The sequence below is a fragment of the Vanellus vanellus genome (genome assembly GCF_965231255.1).
Source record: "Vanellus vanellus genome assembly, chromosome: 1".
Lineage (NCBI taxonomy): Eukaryota > Metazoa > Chordata > Aves > Charadriiformes > Charadriidae > Vanellus > Vanellus vanellus.
The window spans coordinates 115390554-115410080 of record NC_138905.1 but is presented as its reverse complement, the minus strand read 5'-3'; the positions used below and the strand labels follow the sequence as shown (position 1 = coordinate 115410080).

The 19527-nt window shown below is 39.7% G+C and overlaps 1 protein-coding gene across 1 annotated transcript in view; it reads right to left on the bottom strand.

Annotated features, from left to right (window-relative positions):
- Window positions 1–19513, bottom strand: part of LOC309672361 (GA-binding protein alpha chain) — a 28712-nt gene extending 9199 nt beyond the window's left edge. Inside the window, exons 1-7 of the mRNA XM_082483860.1 lie at window positions 19452–19513; window positions 15135–15235; window positions 13307–13451; window positions 12325–12409; window positions 6841–7086; window positions 1333–1527; window positions 477–533 (exon numbers count right to left, since the gene is read on the bottom strand). Of these exons, the coding sequence (XP_082339986.1) occupies window positions 477–533; window positions 1333–1527; window positions 6841–7086; window positions 12325–12409; window positions 13307–13451; window positions 15135–15211 (805 nt within the window). The 5' untranslated portion in view covers window positions 15212–15235; window positions 19452–19513. The remainder of the gene's footprint in view (window positions 1–476; window positions 534–1332; window positions 1528–6840; window positions 7087–12324; window positions 12410–13306; window positions 13452–15134; window positions 15236–19451) is intronic.
- Window positions 19514–19527: the final 14 nt, after the last annotated feature.

Below are 19527 nucleotides of genomic sequence, written 5' to 3'. Positions count from 1 at the left end.
AGCTGGAAGAATGAGGTTTCAAATAACTGGAAAGTTACTTTTCTAGTATTGGTTTCTAAACAAGTCTGCTCTTCCACACTCCCTTTCAATTTTCAGAAATGCTTTCTTTTGAAATTACAACATTTGAATATATCCATTCATTAATGCACTATATAACGTAAAAAAACAGAAGAACTCAAGATCTCAAATATGCATCCTAGACAGCTTATTTCAAGAGAGTGGAAAACCTACCATACAAAATGAAAGTTAGAAACTTCCACAGTTCAGGTCATATATCACATTTCAGCCAATAACAAAATATCAAGAAAACCAACATTTTGTTTTGAAGTTTAAAATATGCCCTCCTCCCCTCACCAAGAAAAAATTCTCCCTCGAGTGACTTTCTAATGTTGTACTATTATAGTGCTGAACCAAAGTACAGTGCTAAACCTGCAAACAGTTAATTGTGTCAATTAACTGCTGGAAGAAGTACTTACGCTGATCAATAGTAACAGTTGCTATTTCTCCAGAGTGTTCTTGGCTAGCCAACACATCTACAAATTAGGAAAAAAAAAAAAAAGTTTTTATTTAACCCACAAATTTCAAGTCACTCAGAGATCAAAAACTTTCATATTTCATAAATGAAAAAAGTCAAAATTGGCTATCAGTTTGCAAGGGACGTGCATAGCTCTTATGACTAGTCATAATGTCTGTCATTCAATTTTTAGAAACCAGGATGTACACGGTGCATTTCAAGGTATTTTATGCATTCTCCATCCCCTAAGACCTTTAGATGTATCACGTAACTGAAGATGAAAATAGTTTTTAGCCTGCCAAGTTACATCCAAGCATGGTAAATCTGAACTGCACATATATATTATTGTATTATGCACATACAATGCATCACTTATCGGTTGTGTTGTGTACAATCCGAGGATTTAATTATTTTGCTTAATAACTTTCACTTCTATGTGACACAAAGATGTCCATTAAATAACTTACAATCAATATTTAATCATAAAACTGTCAAATTCAGGAGACGCACAAACCAAAAATCTTTATTAAAGTAAAGGAGGAATCATCAGTCACTACTTCCTCCCTATTAGTTATGAAATTCGATGAAAGACAGGCAAACAGTGTTTAGCATGCAGACACGTTTCATAACGGCAGACAGCCTCACTAATACCTCCTGTTATCTTGTATTGATGCCCTCATTTTTACTGCCAATATTAAACAGAGGAAGAACAACTGCTCAGAATTGGGTTCATCTTAAAAGAAAGAAAGAAAAACAAAAAAAAGAGAGAAATGAAGAGGGGGAATAAGTAAAATTAGTTACAGAAAAATCTCCCGTACACTTTCGAAGAAGCTCCAAATGGCTCCAGAGGATTTCTCCCCGCGGGACGCGCTGGAAAAAGTCTTCTTGACTGAGGCTGCAGAGCTCCCGCCCAGGAATACTGAGTGCATTGAGGTCAATGTCAGTCATGCTGAACTCCTTCATCACCCACACCACCCAGTGAAGCACCTGGTCTGTCGACCACTGCACTGGGTCTGGGAAAGAGAGAAGAAAATGCAAATCCTCTCGTTGAGGCTCCTGCTCAATTATATAACAACTTTCATAAAAGTAAATACATAACATCAAGAAGCATAGTTACCATGACCAAATTTGACTGGATGGAAAGCTGACTCTTCTTAAAATACTGATGGAGTGGTCTGGCTTGGTGGGGAGATGGAAAAGGCAAAAAAGGGATTTTCTTCAGCAAAAGCTTTTACATCAGAACTACACCTGATATTTCTCAAACACAGAAAATAATTATTTTTCTTCTTCCATAGGACTTTAGTTTCAAAAAAAGAGTAGTCTCTCTCACACAAGGATGCTCTTCCTCAAATATGTTGATCAGCATGTGATTATGACCAAGTATTACGTTCTAAATTTATTCACGTTATCCCAGTTTCTAAACTATCAAAAATTACCATCATACTGGGTTTGGCTGGGATGGAGTTAATTTTCTTCTCAGAAGCCCATATAGTGCTGTGCTTTAGGTTGGTGACCAAGATGTTTTAGCTACTGTGGAGCAGTACTTGCACAGAGTCAAGGTGTGACTAACTAATGTCCTTGGGGTAGAACATGACTCACACAATAAACCTCTACAGTGGAAGAATGCTCAGAGAAGATGGGCAACGGTGAAGTGCCCATGCAGCTCAGAAAATACTGCAAATTGAGATAATGACTTTATCTCAAAAAAAAGACAACTAGGGGGTGGCCTTTGTTTTAGATAAACAGATATCAATAACTGAGTGGATCAACTGGTGGTATAAATGTCTCCCTGAGTCAGCCAAACCATGAACACGTGGTTCAGCCCAACGCAGAGCACACAAACTGGACAATTAGCAAAAGAATTTCAAACAGAGAAACAGCTTGAGCTGGTTTCAGCCCACATATTCCTTCCTGGTGACCGGGGACACCCAAGATCATGACGGTGAGCACATTATTGACAAGAATTACTATTGACGAGAAGCTCAACATGAGCCAGCAGTGTGCGATCGCAGCCCAGAAGGCCAACCGTATCCTGGGCTGCATCAGAAGTGTGGCCAGAAGGTCAAAGGAGGTGATTCTGCCCCTCCACTCTCGTGAGACCCTACCTGCAGTACTGCATCCAGCTCTGGAGTCCCCAACATAAGAAGGACATGGACCTGCTGGAGTGTGTCCAAAGGAGAGCCACGAGGATGATCTGAGGACTGAAGCACCTCTCCTATGAGGAGAGGCTGAAAGAATTTGGGCTTTTCAGGCTGGCCAAGAGAAGGCTCTAGGGAGATCTTATTGTGGCCTTCCAGTACCTAAAGGGGGCCTACAGGAGAGGTGGGGAAAGACTTTACTAGGGCATGTAGTGATAGGATGAGGGGGAATGGCTTTAAACTGGAAGAGGGCAGGTTCAGATTGAGCATTAGGAAGAAATTTTTCACTTTGAGGGTGGTAAGGCACTGGAACAAGTTGCCCAGAGAGGTTTTTGAGGCCCCATTCCTGGAGGTGTTCAAGGCCAGACTGGACATGGCCTTGGGTAACCTGGTCTAGTGGGAGGTGTCCCTGCCTATGGCAGGGGGGTTGGAACTCAGTGATCTTCAAGGTCCTTTCCAACCTAAACCATTCTATGATTCTATGATTATAGAGACTGGTAATGGGAATCACATTGCTATTGTGATTGAACAGCATATTGCAATTGCTGTATTTTTCTAAGTGTAACTTACCTTTTTATTGTGTTTGTAGTATAATTTGTATCACTCTGCTAAATCAGAAATCCCATGTAACATCAACCATCTTCAAGTAAATTTGATATTGAACATTACATCTCCATGCATGGAATATCTAAAAGAACCTGGTCAGAGAGTATTGGACTCTGACGCAAGGCCTCCTGTTCCTCACATGGCCACCCCAGTGAGTAGGCTGGGGCTGCACAAGAAACTAAGAGGGGACACAGCCAGGACAGTTGACACAAATTGACCAAAGGGATATTTCATACCATACGACATCAAAAGTAGCAATAAAACCAAGGGGCAGTTTTTTCCAAAGTAGCCCTTGCATGGAGACTGGTTGGGCATCGGTCTGCTGAAGGCAAGTGATTGCTTTTGCATCACTTTTTTTCTTTTCCTTTCTTTCTCTCCTTTTTTTCTAAGTCTATAAACGTTATCTAGGAGCCACAAATTCCATTTTCACAGAATCACAGAATGGTCAGGGTTGGAAGGGACCTCTGGAGATCATCTAGTCCAACCCCCCTGCCAGAGCAGGGTCACCTACAGCAAGTTGCACAGGACGGTGTCCAGGCGGGTTTTGAATGTCTTCAGAGTGGGAGACTCCACCACCTCTCTGGACAGCCTGTTCCAGTGCTCTGCCACCCTCAAAGGAAAGAAGTTCCTCCCCATGTCAAGATGGAACTTCCTATGCTCAAGTTTGTGCCCGTTACCTCTTGTCCTATCACTGGGCACCACTGAAAAAAAGACTGTTCCCATCCCCCTGGTACTCTCCCTTTAAGTATTTATAAGCATTAATAAGATCCCCCCTCAATCTTTTCTCTAGACTAAAAAGACTCAAGTCCCTCAGCCTTTCCTCATAGGAGAGATGTTCTAATCCCCCTAATCATCTTTGTAGCCTTTTGCTGGACCCTCTCCAGCAGATCCCTGTCTTTCTTGAACTGGGGAGCCCAGAACTGGACACAGTACTCCAGATGAGACCTCACCAGGGCAGAGTAGAGGGGGAGGATGACCTCCCTCGACCTGCTGGCCACACTCTTTTTGATGCACCCCAGGATGCCATTCACCTTCTTGGCCAGCAGGGCACGCTCCTGGCTCATGATCGTCCTGTTGCCCACCAGGACTCCCAGGTCCCTTTCCACAGAGCTGCTCTCCAGGAGGTCAGCCCCCAACCTGTACTGATGCATGGGGTTATTCCTCCCCAGGTGCAGCACCCTACACTTGCCCTTATTGAATTTCATAAGGTTTCTCTCTGCACAACTCTCCAGCCTGTCCAGGTCACACTGTAAGGCAGCACAGCCTTCTGGCGTGTCAGCCACTCCTCCCAGTTTTGTGTCATTAGCAAACTTGCTGATGGTACACTCTATCCCTTCATCCATGATAAATATATTGAACAGGACTGGATCCAGTACTGACCGCTGAGGGACATCACTTGTTACTGACCTCCAACCAGACCACTAACCACAACCATCTGAGCTCTATCTGTCAGCCAGTTCTCAACCAACGCCACTGTCCATTCATCTCACCCACACTTCCTAAGCTTGCCTGTGAGGATGATGTGGGAGACTGTCGAAAGCCTTGCCAAAGTCAAGATAGACAACATCCACTGCTCTTCCCTCATCCACCCATCCAGTCACCCCATCATGGAAGGCTATCAGATTAGTCAGACATGACTTCCCCTTGGTGAATCCATGTTGACTACTTCTGATAACCTTCTTTTCTTCCAGGTGCTTTGAGATGACACCCAGAACAAGCTGTTCCATCATCTTTCCAGGGATGGAGGTGAGTCTGTCCTTTGATAGTTTAGAAACTGGGATAATGTGAATGAATTTAGAATGTAATACTTGGTCATAATAACATGCTGATCAACATATTTGAGGAAGACCATCCTTGTGTGAGAGAGACTACTCATTTTTTGAAACTAAAGTCCTATGGAAGAAGAAAAATACTGTCCTTTATTTTGCTTAGTAAAGGACAGTAACATTGCACCATTTTTCACTGATGCTACCTAAAATCATGCAACATAATCCTTTGGGAAAAGCCATATCAAAAGGGTTTAGGTCTTCAAAACGTTATCAGTAGTGAATTTTCATCAAAAAGCTGCTAATTTGTTGATGAAGATACTAAACCACTATCTTTCTGGATGATGATTATTTAATGACTGGACTTGACTTTTAATATCAATGTACCCTGTCTTTTCAAAAGATTCAAGGAATAATTCCAGATTAATAATTTCAGATAACTTCACAGAACCTAGCCTCACAACTCTTTGAAGGAAACTGGCCTCTTTTTCTATTTTTTAAGATGTATATTTATAAATGTTGGGGGAAAAAAAAAAAAAAAGACACTTCTTTGGTTTTGGGAGACTACTAGTTAGGAACATTCTTTATTCTCAGAAACTTCCAACTATATTGTAACATAGAACTTAGTGATGCCTTATTTCAACCCAAGTCCCCGCAACGTCAACTCAGATAACATTTAAAATTTTACTCGTTCTAGGAAGGCAGTTTAGCACACTTTTCTGATATCAAGAGACCATATATTCTCTGAGAGAGATCTCTGCCATAGCCAAAACTAGTTTGATTTTCCTGGAAAATCTGCACTCCCGTGACACAAAAGACACTAAATTTTCAAAGTTACACTTGTGGGTTATAGGGTTTTCTTAAAGCAACAACATTATTAAAGTTTATAACAACATTACTCAACATAACAACAACATGGCTTTAAGGAATTTTCTTCTTATATTAATGGGAGAGCATGCTGAATATCAGTCTGCTCCTGATAACGCCTCACTTTTTTTTTTTTTTTCCAGACATTCTGTGTCAAATCCCTGATTATCAACAGGCATAGCGTGATGAAAGCTATTTTGGAAATGCTTGTCAGTGAGAGCAACAAAAAGGCAGGAAAGAGCCATTGCTTTAGTTATGAAAAAAAAAAAAACTTTCAAAATATTGTCAAGCTACATGTCCTGCAAAGAAGACCTGTGACTTTACTAGAATTCTTAAACACTTCCAAATATCCCACTTCCCAAATATATTTCAGTTTTGCAGGTCTGCTTACATACTGCAGCTTCATGTGCTAAATATGCCTTGACAGTACATTTCTGCAAGTCACAACAAGCAACTCAGCTGGATAATCTGAACATGATATAGGTCTAAAACCCACAGTTTCAGCTCAATCCTAAGCAAGGATTCAGAGGTGCTTTTTATAAGCTAACATTAAATTAGCAGCCTGTCAAGTAACAACATCAATTCAAAAGAGATGATGATCTACCAGAATAGTTATATTCAGGTTTGAATGATCTTTTTCCGCTTTGTTGAAGCCAAGTATGACTTTTCATTCAAAATCTGATTTTATACCATAGTCAGCATCCCACATGAACGATTTGTTTCAGTCTCTTTAGAGGGAAGCCCCACCAAGTCTAGTTCAAATTCAGACATATGTAAAAAAGAGCTTCATCACTAACATACACATTTTTAAGGAGGGGAAGAAGAAAAAAACCTGCTTTCTAAAAACTGCAGTGACAATATTTATGCAAAAAGGCCAACACTCCCCCCCCCCCAAATGAACAAAATAACCAGCCCCCACCTCAACACACACAGAGTCGTGTGGTATTACCATAGGGTATTCCAAGGCGCTCCTGCTCCTTTCGGTAGCCTTCCAATGCTGCAGCCCATCGTGTCACTTGTTCAGAGGTCTCGTCCGAAATTGTTGTAATATGTTTTGTTCCATCCAAGGTTATCACTTGAGCTTCCTCAACAAGGTGAGCTTCTGCCTCTGCATGATGAGCATCTGGATCAATCACTACCTCCACAGTCTCCACAGGCTTCACAATTTCAAGGATGTTTAACTTGGGCTCTATCCCTAGACATAGAAAGAACAAATACAAAACTTAAAAGATAGCAATGCAAATATGACAATGATGTTGTTTTAAAGCTTTCTGATTATTAGGTGTTAGCATACTTGGGAAAGAAGCATGACACAAAAGCATCACCAAATTTCTGCAAGTGTCCTAAATTAGAATAACATATTCTATTATACAGTATATACTTTAGCAAGGTGAATACAAAGCTGTCCCTCTTTCCTCCCCCGGTATTACAGCTTCCTGTTCTATTTAGGTGATCCATTTCACATATCTTGAACAGAATGTTCAGCATGTGGGCATAAAGAACAAGTATTTTGGTCTGCATGAAATATACTGAACCAAAGGAAAAAGGCAAACCCCAAAAAACCAAACCTAACATCCACCTCTTTCCCCCAACCAAGAGGCCATTCTTTCAGCTTGTACAGTATTTCCCTGCCATCTCTGGGATCTACACATAGGAGTTAACATTTTCTTTCAGTGACCTGCAAGAGGCACTGTGTTCAACAGCAAGTTCAAAGAAAACTAGGAAATTCTTCATGTTTTAAGCTTTATTAGCTATTCATGTTTTGGTTTTACATCTGTCATTTAAGATATTAGACCATGGAGTTGGAAGATGTATCTGTACCTATTATGCAGCAATAAAGAACACATTCAGTAATGCCACTAATACTTGTATCATCACCTCTTCATCTTCCGAGAAGGTGCTTTGTCCAGCTGCTGCCTCACCAAATTTCTGACATTGTATAGAAGACTTTTCTTGTCATTATAATATGCTAAACAGAAAAAAAACTTTCCATTTTTTGTGACATAACATTTCCATTATAATAACAACTAACAACCACACTTCTTTAACAGATTTGTATCAAACATATTTGGACACTGGAAGAAAAAATAATCTGTAAAAATCCATTTTAGCATGACTTGGAAAACCTTGACTAGGGTTAGGCAGTTGAAAGTAGGATTCACAGAACAATCCATGCCCAAAATAACTTCAGTATCTTGTGCCACAAGGTATTACCTTGTGTCCCTCCCATCTAATCTATATTAAAGCCCAATGTGAGATGGTAGGTTCTGTAGGTGAAGAGTCTTAAAAGCTAAAACCACAACCTATTCACAGTTTGTAAGGGAAAACAAATGAAGTACATACTTGTAGCACAAGCAAGAACAAACCAAGTATTTTTCGGATAAGTATTCCTCTAGACTTTACAAGCTTGAGAAAAATATTAGAAAGGGAATACTACAAAGACCTTAAGTACAACACACAGCAATATGAAATTAAGGAAGTGACAATAGATGTAGACAACCAGAAAGTGGTTGATTAGATGAAGCAGCAAACATGAAGAAAAAACAAACAAGAATCTTACTTTGGAGACTGTTTTATCTAGGCCATCTAAGATTAACATTTGCAGTGCAGGCTTCTTTTAAAGTCAGATAGAAATGGGTAAGGGAAAACACCAAGAGTTAAGATTCTAGAGTTAAGAAAAAAAAAGCTTCTAGAGAGGAACAGTTCACTATTGCTTCACAAAATAATTTACTGTCTGTCAAATAACTGCTTGTCAAAAGAACTGTGAATCTACTGCTTTATCCATAACACAAACACGGAGATCAAAGTGATGAATTTCTGTAGAAGAATCAGTTTATAAGTAAAAATGTTGTGAAGTAACAGTCTGCCACCTAATCTACTGCAATGTTAGATCAACATTAATTCATTTGGTTTGTCTGCATTTCTTCCCACATCTCTCTCTTTACCTACTGCATAAGAAAAAGAGATGTTCAACCTTCCTTGGACAGCATGTAAGCTGCGGAACACAATGTCACACAGCCCAGAACCATAAACTGGTACAAAAAGTACAAAAATTCAAGGACATTAGCTATCAAGGCATGTCCAGATGTTGCCAGTACAAGCCACTTCACTGCTAATTGTCTGAAGCTAGAGCATATACTACAATTAAGACTGACTTACCTGTTTTTGTTTGTTTGGTTTTTTGTTTGTTTGGTTTTTTGTTTGTTGTTGGTTTTTTTTTTTTTTAAAAACTTGAAATGTCTAGTATTAACTACAGCCAGAGACAGGACATTAGTCAAACTGCACCCTTAATCTAAATCAATATGTTTCATTACACTTGTGAACCATTCCTTTCTATAATAAAAATAATAAAAGCCTAGTTATTGCAATGAGGAGTTACACACTTAAAACAGGACACAGACGTCAGCTACCTAAATCCGAAGAACCTTTTGTGCTTAACTACCACTTAGTCCCAATATCTGTGTAAGTATCTATAGTACAGCCATGCACACATGGTCAGAAATCCTCAAAGTAGCTAGACACTAACCTTGTATGTCAGTCAAGCATTTAAAAAGTAGATGGAAGAGCATCTGTTTGGGAAAATGTTAATCTTGCAGGTGTGCTTTGGGTGTGCATAATAGACAGAACTGAGCTGAACACAAACAGCAGCTACAGACATGTTCATTCGCAAACACGGCCTTGACTCGTTTAAGTTTGTGTATGTGGTACGTGAACGACTTGAACAGCATGTTACCTGGACCACCTGTTCAGAGACTTGGCAAACGAGAAATATAAAGCAAAACTACATCGTCCACCTCCATAACACAGGTCTCTCTCCTCCTATCATTCAAACCAATGACTGTCAGAGATTGAAAGTGCTAGAATTAGAGCAGCAATCTAGTATCTGTCTCACACAATTCATCTGAAAAAAGTGTGGCAAGTTCTTCCATTCAACCTTCCTTCTACTCTGGCGATTAAGGAAGTAGAAAAAGAAATGAAAGACTCCTTCAGGTGACAGACTGCCAGCCAGAACTTCCATCTCTGAAGTTTTCCTGAAAAAGATTTCAACCTATTGCATACAACCAGCACTGGAATTTACAGTCAGAAAAGTTTATATTCCCTCCACACTACTCATTTCTTTTCTTTTTAAAAAAAAAAAAAAAAAAAAAAAAAAAAAAGCAAGCAACTAAAGGTAGGGTCAGAATCAATTTTATGATGTTATCATATCTCAAGAAAAAAAACACCTATCAATCTAAACAACTTAAGGATGGCAAAATGTTAAATCTGATATTATCTACAGCCTGACAGGGAGGAGAAAGGCTTGATCAGATATAACTTGTGTCGGGATTAAAAAAAAAAAAAAAACCACCAAAATATTTGCTATGGAGGTCTTCCAAATTAAAGCTTTTTTCAAATTCTTTGACATACGATGCAATGCAGTTATTTTGATCTCCACACACTTGCAAGAGGCTTAGTTCAGAGCAGTACAGAACAGAGCTGCGCTCAAAATAGCCGTTCTCACAATGGCAGGAAAACCATATACATTTCCATTCTTCAAACCAGGAGAAAAGAGTTAAGGCAAGGTGGACTGACAGAATGGTCTTTCTAGTAAAAAGAATAAACAGGACTGATATTTTATCTGCTGTAACTTATATTAAAATACCTTTGTATGAAACACTATAAAAGAACTACAATGGACTATATTTCAGTTGGTGTTTATTCCACTGAATTTACAAATGGCTTATCAAAATTTGATAGAACATGAACCAACATAACAACTCGTCTCTTAAGAAATAAGTGAGTTTCAATCATCACAAGGATTAGCATCATTGATTACTGCTAGCTGAATTCTATGTACTATACAAGTTGAGGAAAAATAAATAAACCAAGAATCATTCAATATCTCATCCATAGAAGAAAAACACGCAGATGGCATAAGAGGCTGTTTTTTTTCTCGCTGGCTTAAACCGTCACTGCAGTCAGAGTAACAAGTCCATTTCCCTGTTAGTGATCTAAAGAGCTTCCTTTTATTATTTATATCCATGCTATTTGTTTTCTGATATTCTCTCCTGCCATACTTTACTTGCCTTCAACAGACAGATTTGTTAGGAGTTGCTTAAGTGTCAAGTATCATGGCCTGAAAAACAACACTGAGGATTGTTCCAAAGTTATATCAAAGTAGTTAATACTCAGGTGTGTAACAGAGAGAAAGTTCTTTGTGCTATATGATCATGCACCTCAGTTTTACATTAAAGAAGGAAAAATACCCCAAAACTCAGGAAGAAAACAGAAGATAATAGTGAAGATATTTATCATCTGCATCTTTTTGAAACTGAAGGTCTGAGCACTGCATACTACAAGTTACTGGGCATAAGTTAAGAGCAGTTATTCTAGTACCCTGAACGATATTTCTATTCTACTTTTAAAACTGCAAAGGTAGTTCAATCCCCATTACATATGGGGAGCTGAGGATTCAACCTAGCAGTAGTCACCTGACACTCAGCATTAAATGCAAATCGGAAGTCTTACTTAATACTATTAATACAAAACAGAAAGGCTTTCTTCTGTATACCCTGTGTTGAAGCCACAAGAAAACGAAATGTGCTCCCCAAATTTTGCTAATCTACTTTGCTGACATAACTCAAAACAGATAACCAAGGATACTCTACTCCAATAGGAACTTGTTGCCACTGTTTATTTGAAAATATGACAAACATGTAGCTGTTTCCAGAGCCCAATATGAATGTTGTCTTCAGTGAGTGGTGGCAGTCCTTCCACTCAGACATATGCAGGAGGCAAAAGAGAAGAACAGGACAAAAAGTAAAACAATAAAGCTACTCATTCCTAAGGATTCACCAAGGGAAAATCCTGTCATACCTGATAATACAAATAAAAAACTATACATCAAAAAATCCCTACCCACCTGGTTAATGTTCCTTTGTCACAATGGTTTACTCTGAATTCTCATTCAAAAAACCCAGACAATAGTGATCCTAGCCTTTCATACATATTTTTAGTTAGCTACATATATTCTCATAATCTAGTCATTCCTCAAGCACACAAGCCCACTTGCCTCACAAAGATGAAATTGTCACCCACCTGGACAAAAATATTTTGCCTGCTTAGATATTTGGCCTGGTATGAGTCATTGCTCACCCTTAATGAGAGCCTCATACTCTAATTGTCACTATTTGACCCAGTTTTATTTGGTTTGCTTTTTAGAAATTGATATGAAGTTACTATAAAAGACATTTTGAATAGATCAGTCCATAACATTTATTTTAATTATTACAACTTATAACCACAGTACACAATTAAAGAGATATTCTGAAGCTATGTGACCATTCAGTGATTTTCTCAATTTGGCAGCTAGAAATAGTAGGGGATTGGGTTTGCTCGCAAGTGCTCCTACAACATTAATTTGTCTGTACAACAGACAAACATAACTGCTTACCTTGTCTAGATATTACTTGTACACTGAGTTGCACTGTTCCATCTGTTTTTACTCCTTGCTCAAAAAGGCTTCGATCTGGGTCCAGCTTAATAAAAGCAAAAAAAAAAAAAATATATTTTTAATCTGTATCATATTTTTATCAGATATCACAGTTATAAGAAACTCAATCTATTTTAAACTTCAGAAATACTTAAGTGCCTGCAGCAAATTTTCAGAAGCATGCAAATATTTTTAGTACTATGTACACATAGTACATGACAGAAAGAACTTCAGAATTTGAAACTCGCCACACTAGCTAGATTAACATACAAGGACGTTTTTTAAACTAAAAAAGCAATTGAAAACCTGGAAGTACCTTCAGTTTGTGAAAAGTATCTACAGTTCTTTTTCTCAGTTTTTAACACATAAAAAAATCTTGTCTTTAAAGCAGCATTATCCCTGTTGTTTCTGGAAAAGCCACATATGTTCGATTATGACTACAAAGAAAACATCCAGCTAAACACAATGTGAAACAGTTGCGCTGTCTAACATGTGGTGATGCCTGCAGAAATAGTGTTGAGGGGAAACTTTCTTGAGTAGTGTTTTGCTATCTATGCACCTGAACAATATAAAAACCTTCTCGCTTTATTCAGATTCAAAAGAAGATTAGACTCGCATAAGTTGAGGTAGCCCACATTTGTTGCTGCCCGAAGAGAAAATAGTGTAGTTGCTCTCATTCTTCTTTCACTTGCAAGGGTTTTTTTTTTTACTTTTGCTTTCTTACCCTCACCCCAGGAACCCTGAAAATTTTTTTATTCTAGTCACACTGAATTAGTACATATTAAATAGCGTGATGATAACAAACCGGAAATAAAATTAAATGCTTGATTACAATTAATATACCAAATGAAGCATGAATTCCACAAACAATGGAAGAAAAGAACACAGTATGTAAAATGGTTCTCCATTAAGATGTTAAATCTTTCATAACATTTCAATTTACCTGGATATCTTGCAGGCATATTTCATGTGCATCCAAGGAACACTGCAGTCTGGGTTCCAGCAACTTCTTAAGATTTCCAATTGGTTCATTGATGTCAATAGCTTGACTCACAAATTCTGCTGTGGTGTAGGTTTGCTCAACGATGCTTAAATACCAAATTAATACAACAAATCATTACCTACACGTTAATACATCTTGTGCAATACAGTTGGTGTACAAAAGCTTAAAAAAAGTTAGAGGTAAACAACATAAAAGGTAATACTGACTCTAAAATCTAAATACCATCCAGAAAAGCTCTTAGCTTGAGTAGAGAGTGAATTACTAAATTTGGTCCCACTGATTCTACAGTTGTGTAACTCTTCTTTAAAAAGTTATTCTTTTAAAAGTTAAAAAGCTAGATTAAATACCAGGATTATTTTCAAATCAGTTTTCAAGAGATTAAGCCATGATTAGTATATTATACATTAACTTGCATGTAAACTAGTTCTATTTTCCTTGCCTAGACTGTATTTAAAAGATATTTAAAAGATATATATATAGATATGTATGTATATATATTTAATATATATATTTAAAAGATAAAAACAAATACAGAAACTTAACAGATGGGGAACAAAGAAGGAAAAAAATATCCACTCTTATGCAAAGTAGTTGTCCATGTCTTTTAACCAGTCAGCTCAAGGATAAGCTTAATGCATACAAGACAAGCAGAAGGAACTACAGCAACATGGAGCCCTGAAGGAAACATTAGTCGCATGTCATGGTTGCCCTGCACTAAAACGACGACAGTATTGGTGTAGGCTTTCAGAAACATCAATGTTATGGGACCTGTATCTTAACAATTACCTTAGACAGCTGGTGTCCCTACATTTACACAGAAGGAAATCAGAAAAGTATATAGACATAGTCAGTTTGTGAGCAGTGAAAATATACAAAGAGCTCAGAATAAGAAGAAACTAATCAGTAGTTTTGAATCAGTTCTCCAAAACAGGTTCTTAAGGAGCAGGTCACCTACCAGCTTCAGCTATTTCTATCCAACACATTAACTGCCTCTCTGTGCTTTCAAAAGCAGTTGTAAAAATTAGGAGGGAAGCATTAGGAAGAAAAAAAAACAGGTTGAGGTAATTTAGTCAAAAGCTATCAGACTTCGATATCTACGGTTTCAATGACCCTAACAATATAGTCAATATACAGAACATCATTTCTGCTCGGTTAAAAACAAATGACCCTGTATAACAGTAAAGCAATGGACTGGAGAAACTGCAAGGTTCATCTCAATTACAGAGGGATGCACAGCTGAAAGGTTTGCAGCATGTACATGTAGACATATTCCTACATACACAAGAGTAGGGGAAGAGAACTATTACGAATTTAGCAAGAGACAAACAAAACAGTTTGGGATTTAAGCAATTAAGATTGAAAAATATGATAGCACTATACTAGTTTCCTATAGCGTCTACAGTTCCACTTCAAGAAAACCACCATGTAATTACATATGAAGCAGAAAAACTGAGAGCACAACCAAAACGAAGAACTTCATATCCAGCAATAAAGCTGAAAAATTGCGGAAACAATCAAAAGCAGGATTACTGAGATCACAATGAGCCAGCTACTTCTGCCAGTTCAAAGTTAGTTATTTCGTCTAGCTAGAAAACACTTGTACTTATTTCATAACCATGGCTATCTCTGAAGCATTACAAAATACCCAATAATAAATCTGAATAACCAAACTTAGTGTGCTCAGCCACAAATCTGAAACCAATTAAAGAAAATAAATAAATAAATAAATTGCAGCCTAAGGACACCAAAAAGCAAAGAGAGTACATACCTTTCTTCAGTGCATTCCTGTTTCTCAGTTCCATCGATTTCTATTTCTATCAGCTCCTCTGCCTCTCTCTTAGTCATGGCTAAAATGTCTTAAGAACAAAGCTATGAACAGAGAAGAAATTTTTTTTAAGTCATAAACAAACAAAACTAGATGATGGGTTGTGTCCTATCAAACATCTTTTAAACCAAATACCAGGATAGCTTTTTTAAGACAAAAATTCACCTAAAAAATAAAGCCAAAAGCTAATACAGATTTCACAAAATAGATGATAATACCTGTTCCTCAAACACTCCAGGGGAAAATCCAGTACTATAAATGGACATTAGCCACAGAGCCCAAAGCCTGATTTTCTTGGAGGCATCCAAATTTATGGAATGTTTTTGTTATGGGCCAGCTACAGCTTTTAGTGGCTGGTTGCAAAGAACTTCTGAAAATTCTTTGAAAGTTACGTGTATTTTGCCATCTAGATTCAGCTACATACTACCTTCTTAGCAAGGCTGAAAGATGCTGTTTATAAATTTCAGCAGCTTTTTACATAAAATGCTGCAATAGGAAGCTAGACAGAAGATCCATGATTTCCTCATAGGTAAACAAACTCAACAATAAAGCATTTATTGACCGTTTCATCTTTCCACCCATTCCTCTCATGGGCAATCACTTGACAATAGGTACATAATGAATGCATCTTGCTAAGTCCCAAATTAATGTAGTATGTTAGCAATTAAAAGGAAAACTATTCCGTGACGATATTCTCATTGACACTGCAGATTTTCATGCCCTGTAGAATACTGGAGTCTGTTGGAACATAAGGGGGAAAGAAAGAATTACATACAGCCTTTGGTCTGTAAAGACATAGTTTGTGTAATACTATCATGTTTCATTGACCATCCCACACGTCATAAGCATGAAATACATACAATAGAGAACTGGGCCAAATTATAGTAACAGTTTACAATAAATAACACCACCAACTTACAGGAAAAGGAGTAGGAAGTAGGAGTACAGAGGAGAAGAACACATTTGAAAACGCAAAACAAGCTACTACTTAAATATCCACAACAGAAGAGATTAGTGAGGAATCGTCCTGGAATCATTCTTTCCCAGGAACAAGTCTACCCCAAACCCAATTGTTAATAAGTGAATTTCTTAAAGACAAGTTAATAAGGGAACTTACTAAACTTTAAAACTTCTCAAAAGGAATAGTAACAAAGTTGTACAGATTTTTACAGAAAAGGTTAAAAGAAATTCAAACTGCTCATCTTATTATATCCTTCAAAAATTATTATAAAAAATTAGTTTTTAAGAAATCAAGTGCTGCATCTGATAGGAATCTGTAAGAAGCTACCAGGGCTAGACAGGAAGTAAACAGCACCTCATGATGTGCACCTCAGACCTCACAACACGAAGCAAAACTAGGATCTGTTCTGCTCACAGATCTGGGTCCATGAAAATCCCCTAACTGCCAGGGTAGGGTCCGCTGAACTGGAGTGGTAGTGTCCACTGAACAGAGTCCTGGGAGTCCAATTTCCGTATCACTTGATCTTGTCTATCACCTTCACAATAAATGAGGAAGAATGAAACACCACTTCTGAAGAATGTAGACAAGCTAAATTAAATATCTGAAAGAACTGACACCTGCACGCTTACAGGTGATCTGGTTGAATGTTACAAGATTTTTCAAAATTCAGGTTTGAGCAAAGTCCCTTACTGAAAACTCCCGAAGAAGCTAACTGGTACCATAATAAAGGGGGAAATTCATTCTTGCAGTAGCAATCAGATTAAAAACCCCAAACAAAGTAACATTTTTTTTTTCTGAGGAAGGGAGTTTACCAGTAAGGTCACAAAAGGGGTTAGACTAGGATTTCTGTTCCTTGATGTATTCCTAAGTTATTTATTGAGAAAACTCTGCAGACATATACTGCTAAATACAAAGTGATGCACAGTGAGTATATATTATAACAGCATAGTAACTATATAGAATTAGGTAAGAGATTTTGAAGTCCCTATGGATTGGACTCCAAATTGGCAGCTGGACAAATAACTGTTCACTCACTCTTTAAAGACAGTTTGTGGTTGCATTTCATAGACTCTACTACATTTCTGATTACCCTGAGGAGATAGGAGAAGGGAGCACAGGCACAGGTAGCAGCAGGTCCAGAAAGAGGAAGATGGTTCCACTGGACACAGATGCAAGCAAGGGAGATGATGGGTGGAAAGAGGAAGAATTACATTATGAAAACATGTGAAATCATTAACAGAATCACAGAATTTTCAGAGTTGGAAGGGACCTCTAGAGATCATCTAGTCCAACTCCCCTGCTAAAGCAGGATTGCCCAGAGCACATTACTCAGGACTGCATCCAGGCGGGTCTTGAAAATCTCCAGAGAAGGGGACTCCACAACCTCCCTGGGCAGCCTGTGCCAGTGCTCTCTCACCCTCACCGTAAAGAAGTTTTTCCGTGTATTTGAACGGAACTTCCTGTGTTCTAACTTGTGCCCATTACCCCTCGTCCTGCCACTTGGAACCATTGAAAAGAACCTGGCTCCATCCTCCTTCAACCCACCCTTTAGATACTTGTAAGCATTAATAAGGTCTCCCCTCAGCCTTCTCTTCTCCAGGCTAAAGAGTCCCAGCTCTCTCAGCCTTTCCTCATAAGGGAGATGCTCCAAGCCCTTAATCATCTTAGTTGTCCTAAGAGAGTTCAGAGAAACCTAATGGGGAAAATTGTTTTATTTTTCCTGTGCTAAATAGAAAGAATCTTGATGATATAAACACTTCACTCAAAGTCTAGAGAACTTGCTACAGGATGATGCAGAGATTGAACATGTACATCGGTTCAGAAGGGACTAAGCTTCCTGAGCCTTCCCTGAAGGCTACTGAGAAACAAGAGAACTCAAACAGCCTGGTTTGCTAGAAGGGTCAATGTGGTAGGAATACCACAACAGCAGCGTTTGTTGGAAGGAACATATAATACCGTGCTTCATTTGTGGAAGTTACAGCCTATTGATTTTTGTTTGTTTTTATTTTTCCTTCAACCTAGAAAGCCCTAAGACTTACATGTTACCCAAGAAGGAATCTGGCCATAATGCCCAACACAGACCTCCACTAACCCAAGAGAAGGCACCTGTTAACAGAGCCTTTTTTGCCCCTGTGCAATAGCCCACTGCTACTCCAGTACCTTTTACAGTTTGGCATTTGCAGTCAGGGGAGAAAACCCATTGCTCTATTAAGATCCATATTTTCTTTTCCCTGGAACACAAGGAAGTAAGCAAGTAACAAGCCCATTGCAACAGGGAAACAAACTCACTAGTAGAATTAGTGTTTGTTATCCTACCAGGTAATTATGAAGTGGGGGCAGCTGCTGGAGCCCATATGCATTATCGTCTAATACTGAAGCCAAATCACTGGAGATATTTGTGCTGCCAAGAAACTCCAGTGTTGATGGAGCATTCGGTACTATCCATCCCTGTCATTGTTCGAGTTGGTAAATACCAAAGCAAACTATATAACAAAGAAGACAGCTCATGCTTCACAGATCAGCTTTTGCAAGTTACCAGCCAGTTGGGATTTAGCACAAAGACAGCGGACCGCTAAACGGGGTGGAGTCATGCCAGGTTTCAAGTGGTTTCCTTCCTTATCGATAGTCATAAGTTAGAAATAAACCCGAGCCGGGCGAAGTGGTTGTGCCGCACGCACCTGGCCGAACACCAAAAAGCAAACTACGTAAGATGCCACATACCCTCGTACGTTTTCACCCAAAAAAAAAGTTTTTACGAGTGGAGTAAGTTTTTACGCCGCGGGGACGACTGGCGGACCTCGGTCGGTGCTGCCTGACTCGCCCCCAGCCACGGCGGCGGCAGCACTTGGCCCTCCTCCCCCCCCCGGCCCCGCCACCTCCGCCGCGCTGCCCCAGGGGCCCTTCCCCGCGCCCCACCGCCGCCCGCCGGCTCCATTTCCCGCTCCCAGCACTCGACCCGGAGGCGCCAAGGCCGCTCGAGTCGAGGCACCCCGGCCTCCTCCTCCGGCCGCAAGGCCGCCGCCAAGGGGCCTCCCGCCGGCGGGCGGGCGGGGGCCGCAGCCAGGCCGGCGCAGACCTGCGGCCGGGCGAGGCCGCTCCTCCCCGCAGGCCCCGGTTCTCCCCCCTCCACACACCCCGCCAGCTTCCCCCCCCTCCCTCCCCCCTTCCTCCTCCTCCTCCTCCTCCCCGCGGCGCCTCGTCGTTGCTTGAACCCGAAACGGAAATGAGACTCGCGGCGCCGGGAAGAAACGGAAACAAAACACGGGCCGGGCCGCCGCGCCGCGCCGCGCCGCGCTCACCTGCCGCTGCCGCTGCCGTCCGCCCCGCAGGCCCCGAGCGGAGCGGCCGCACGACACCTCCCGCCGGCCGCGGCCC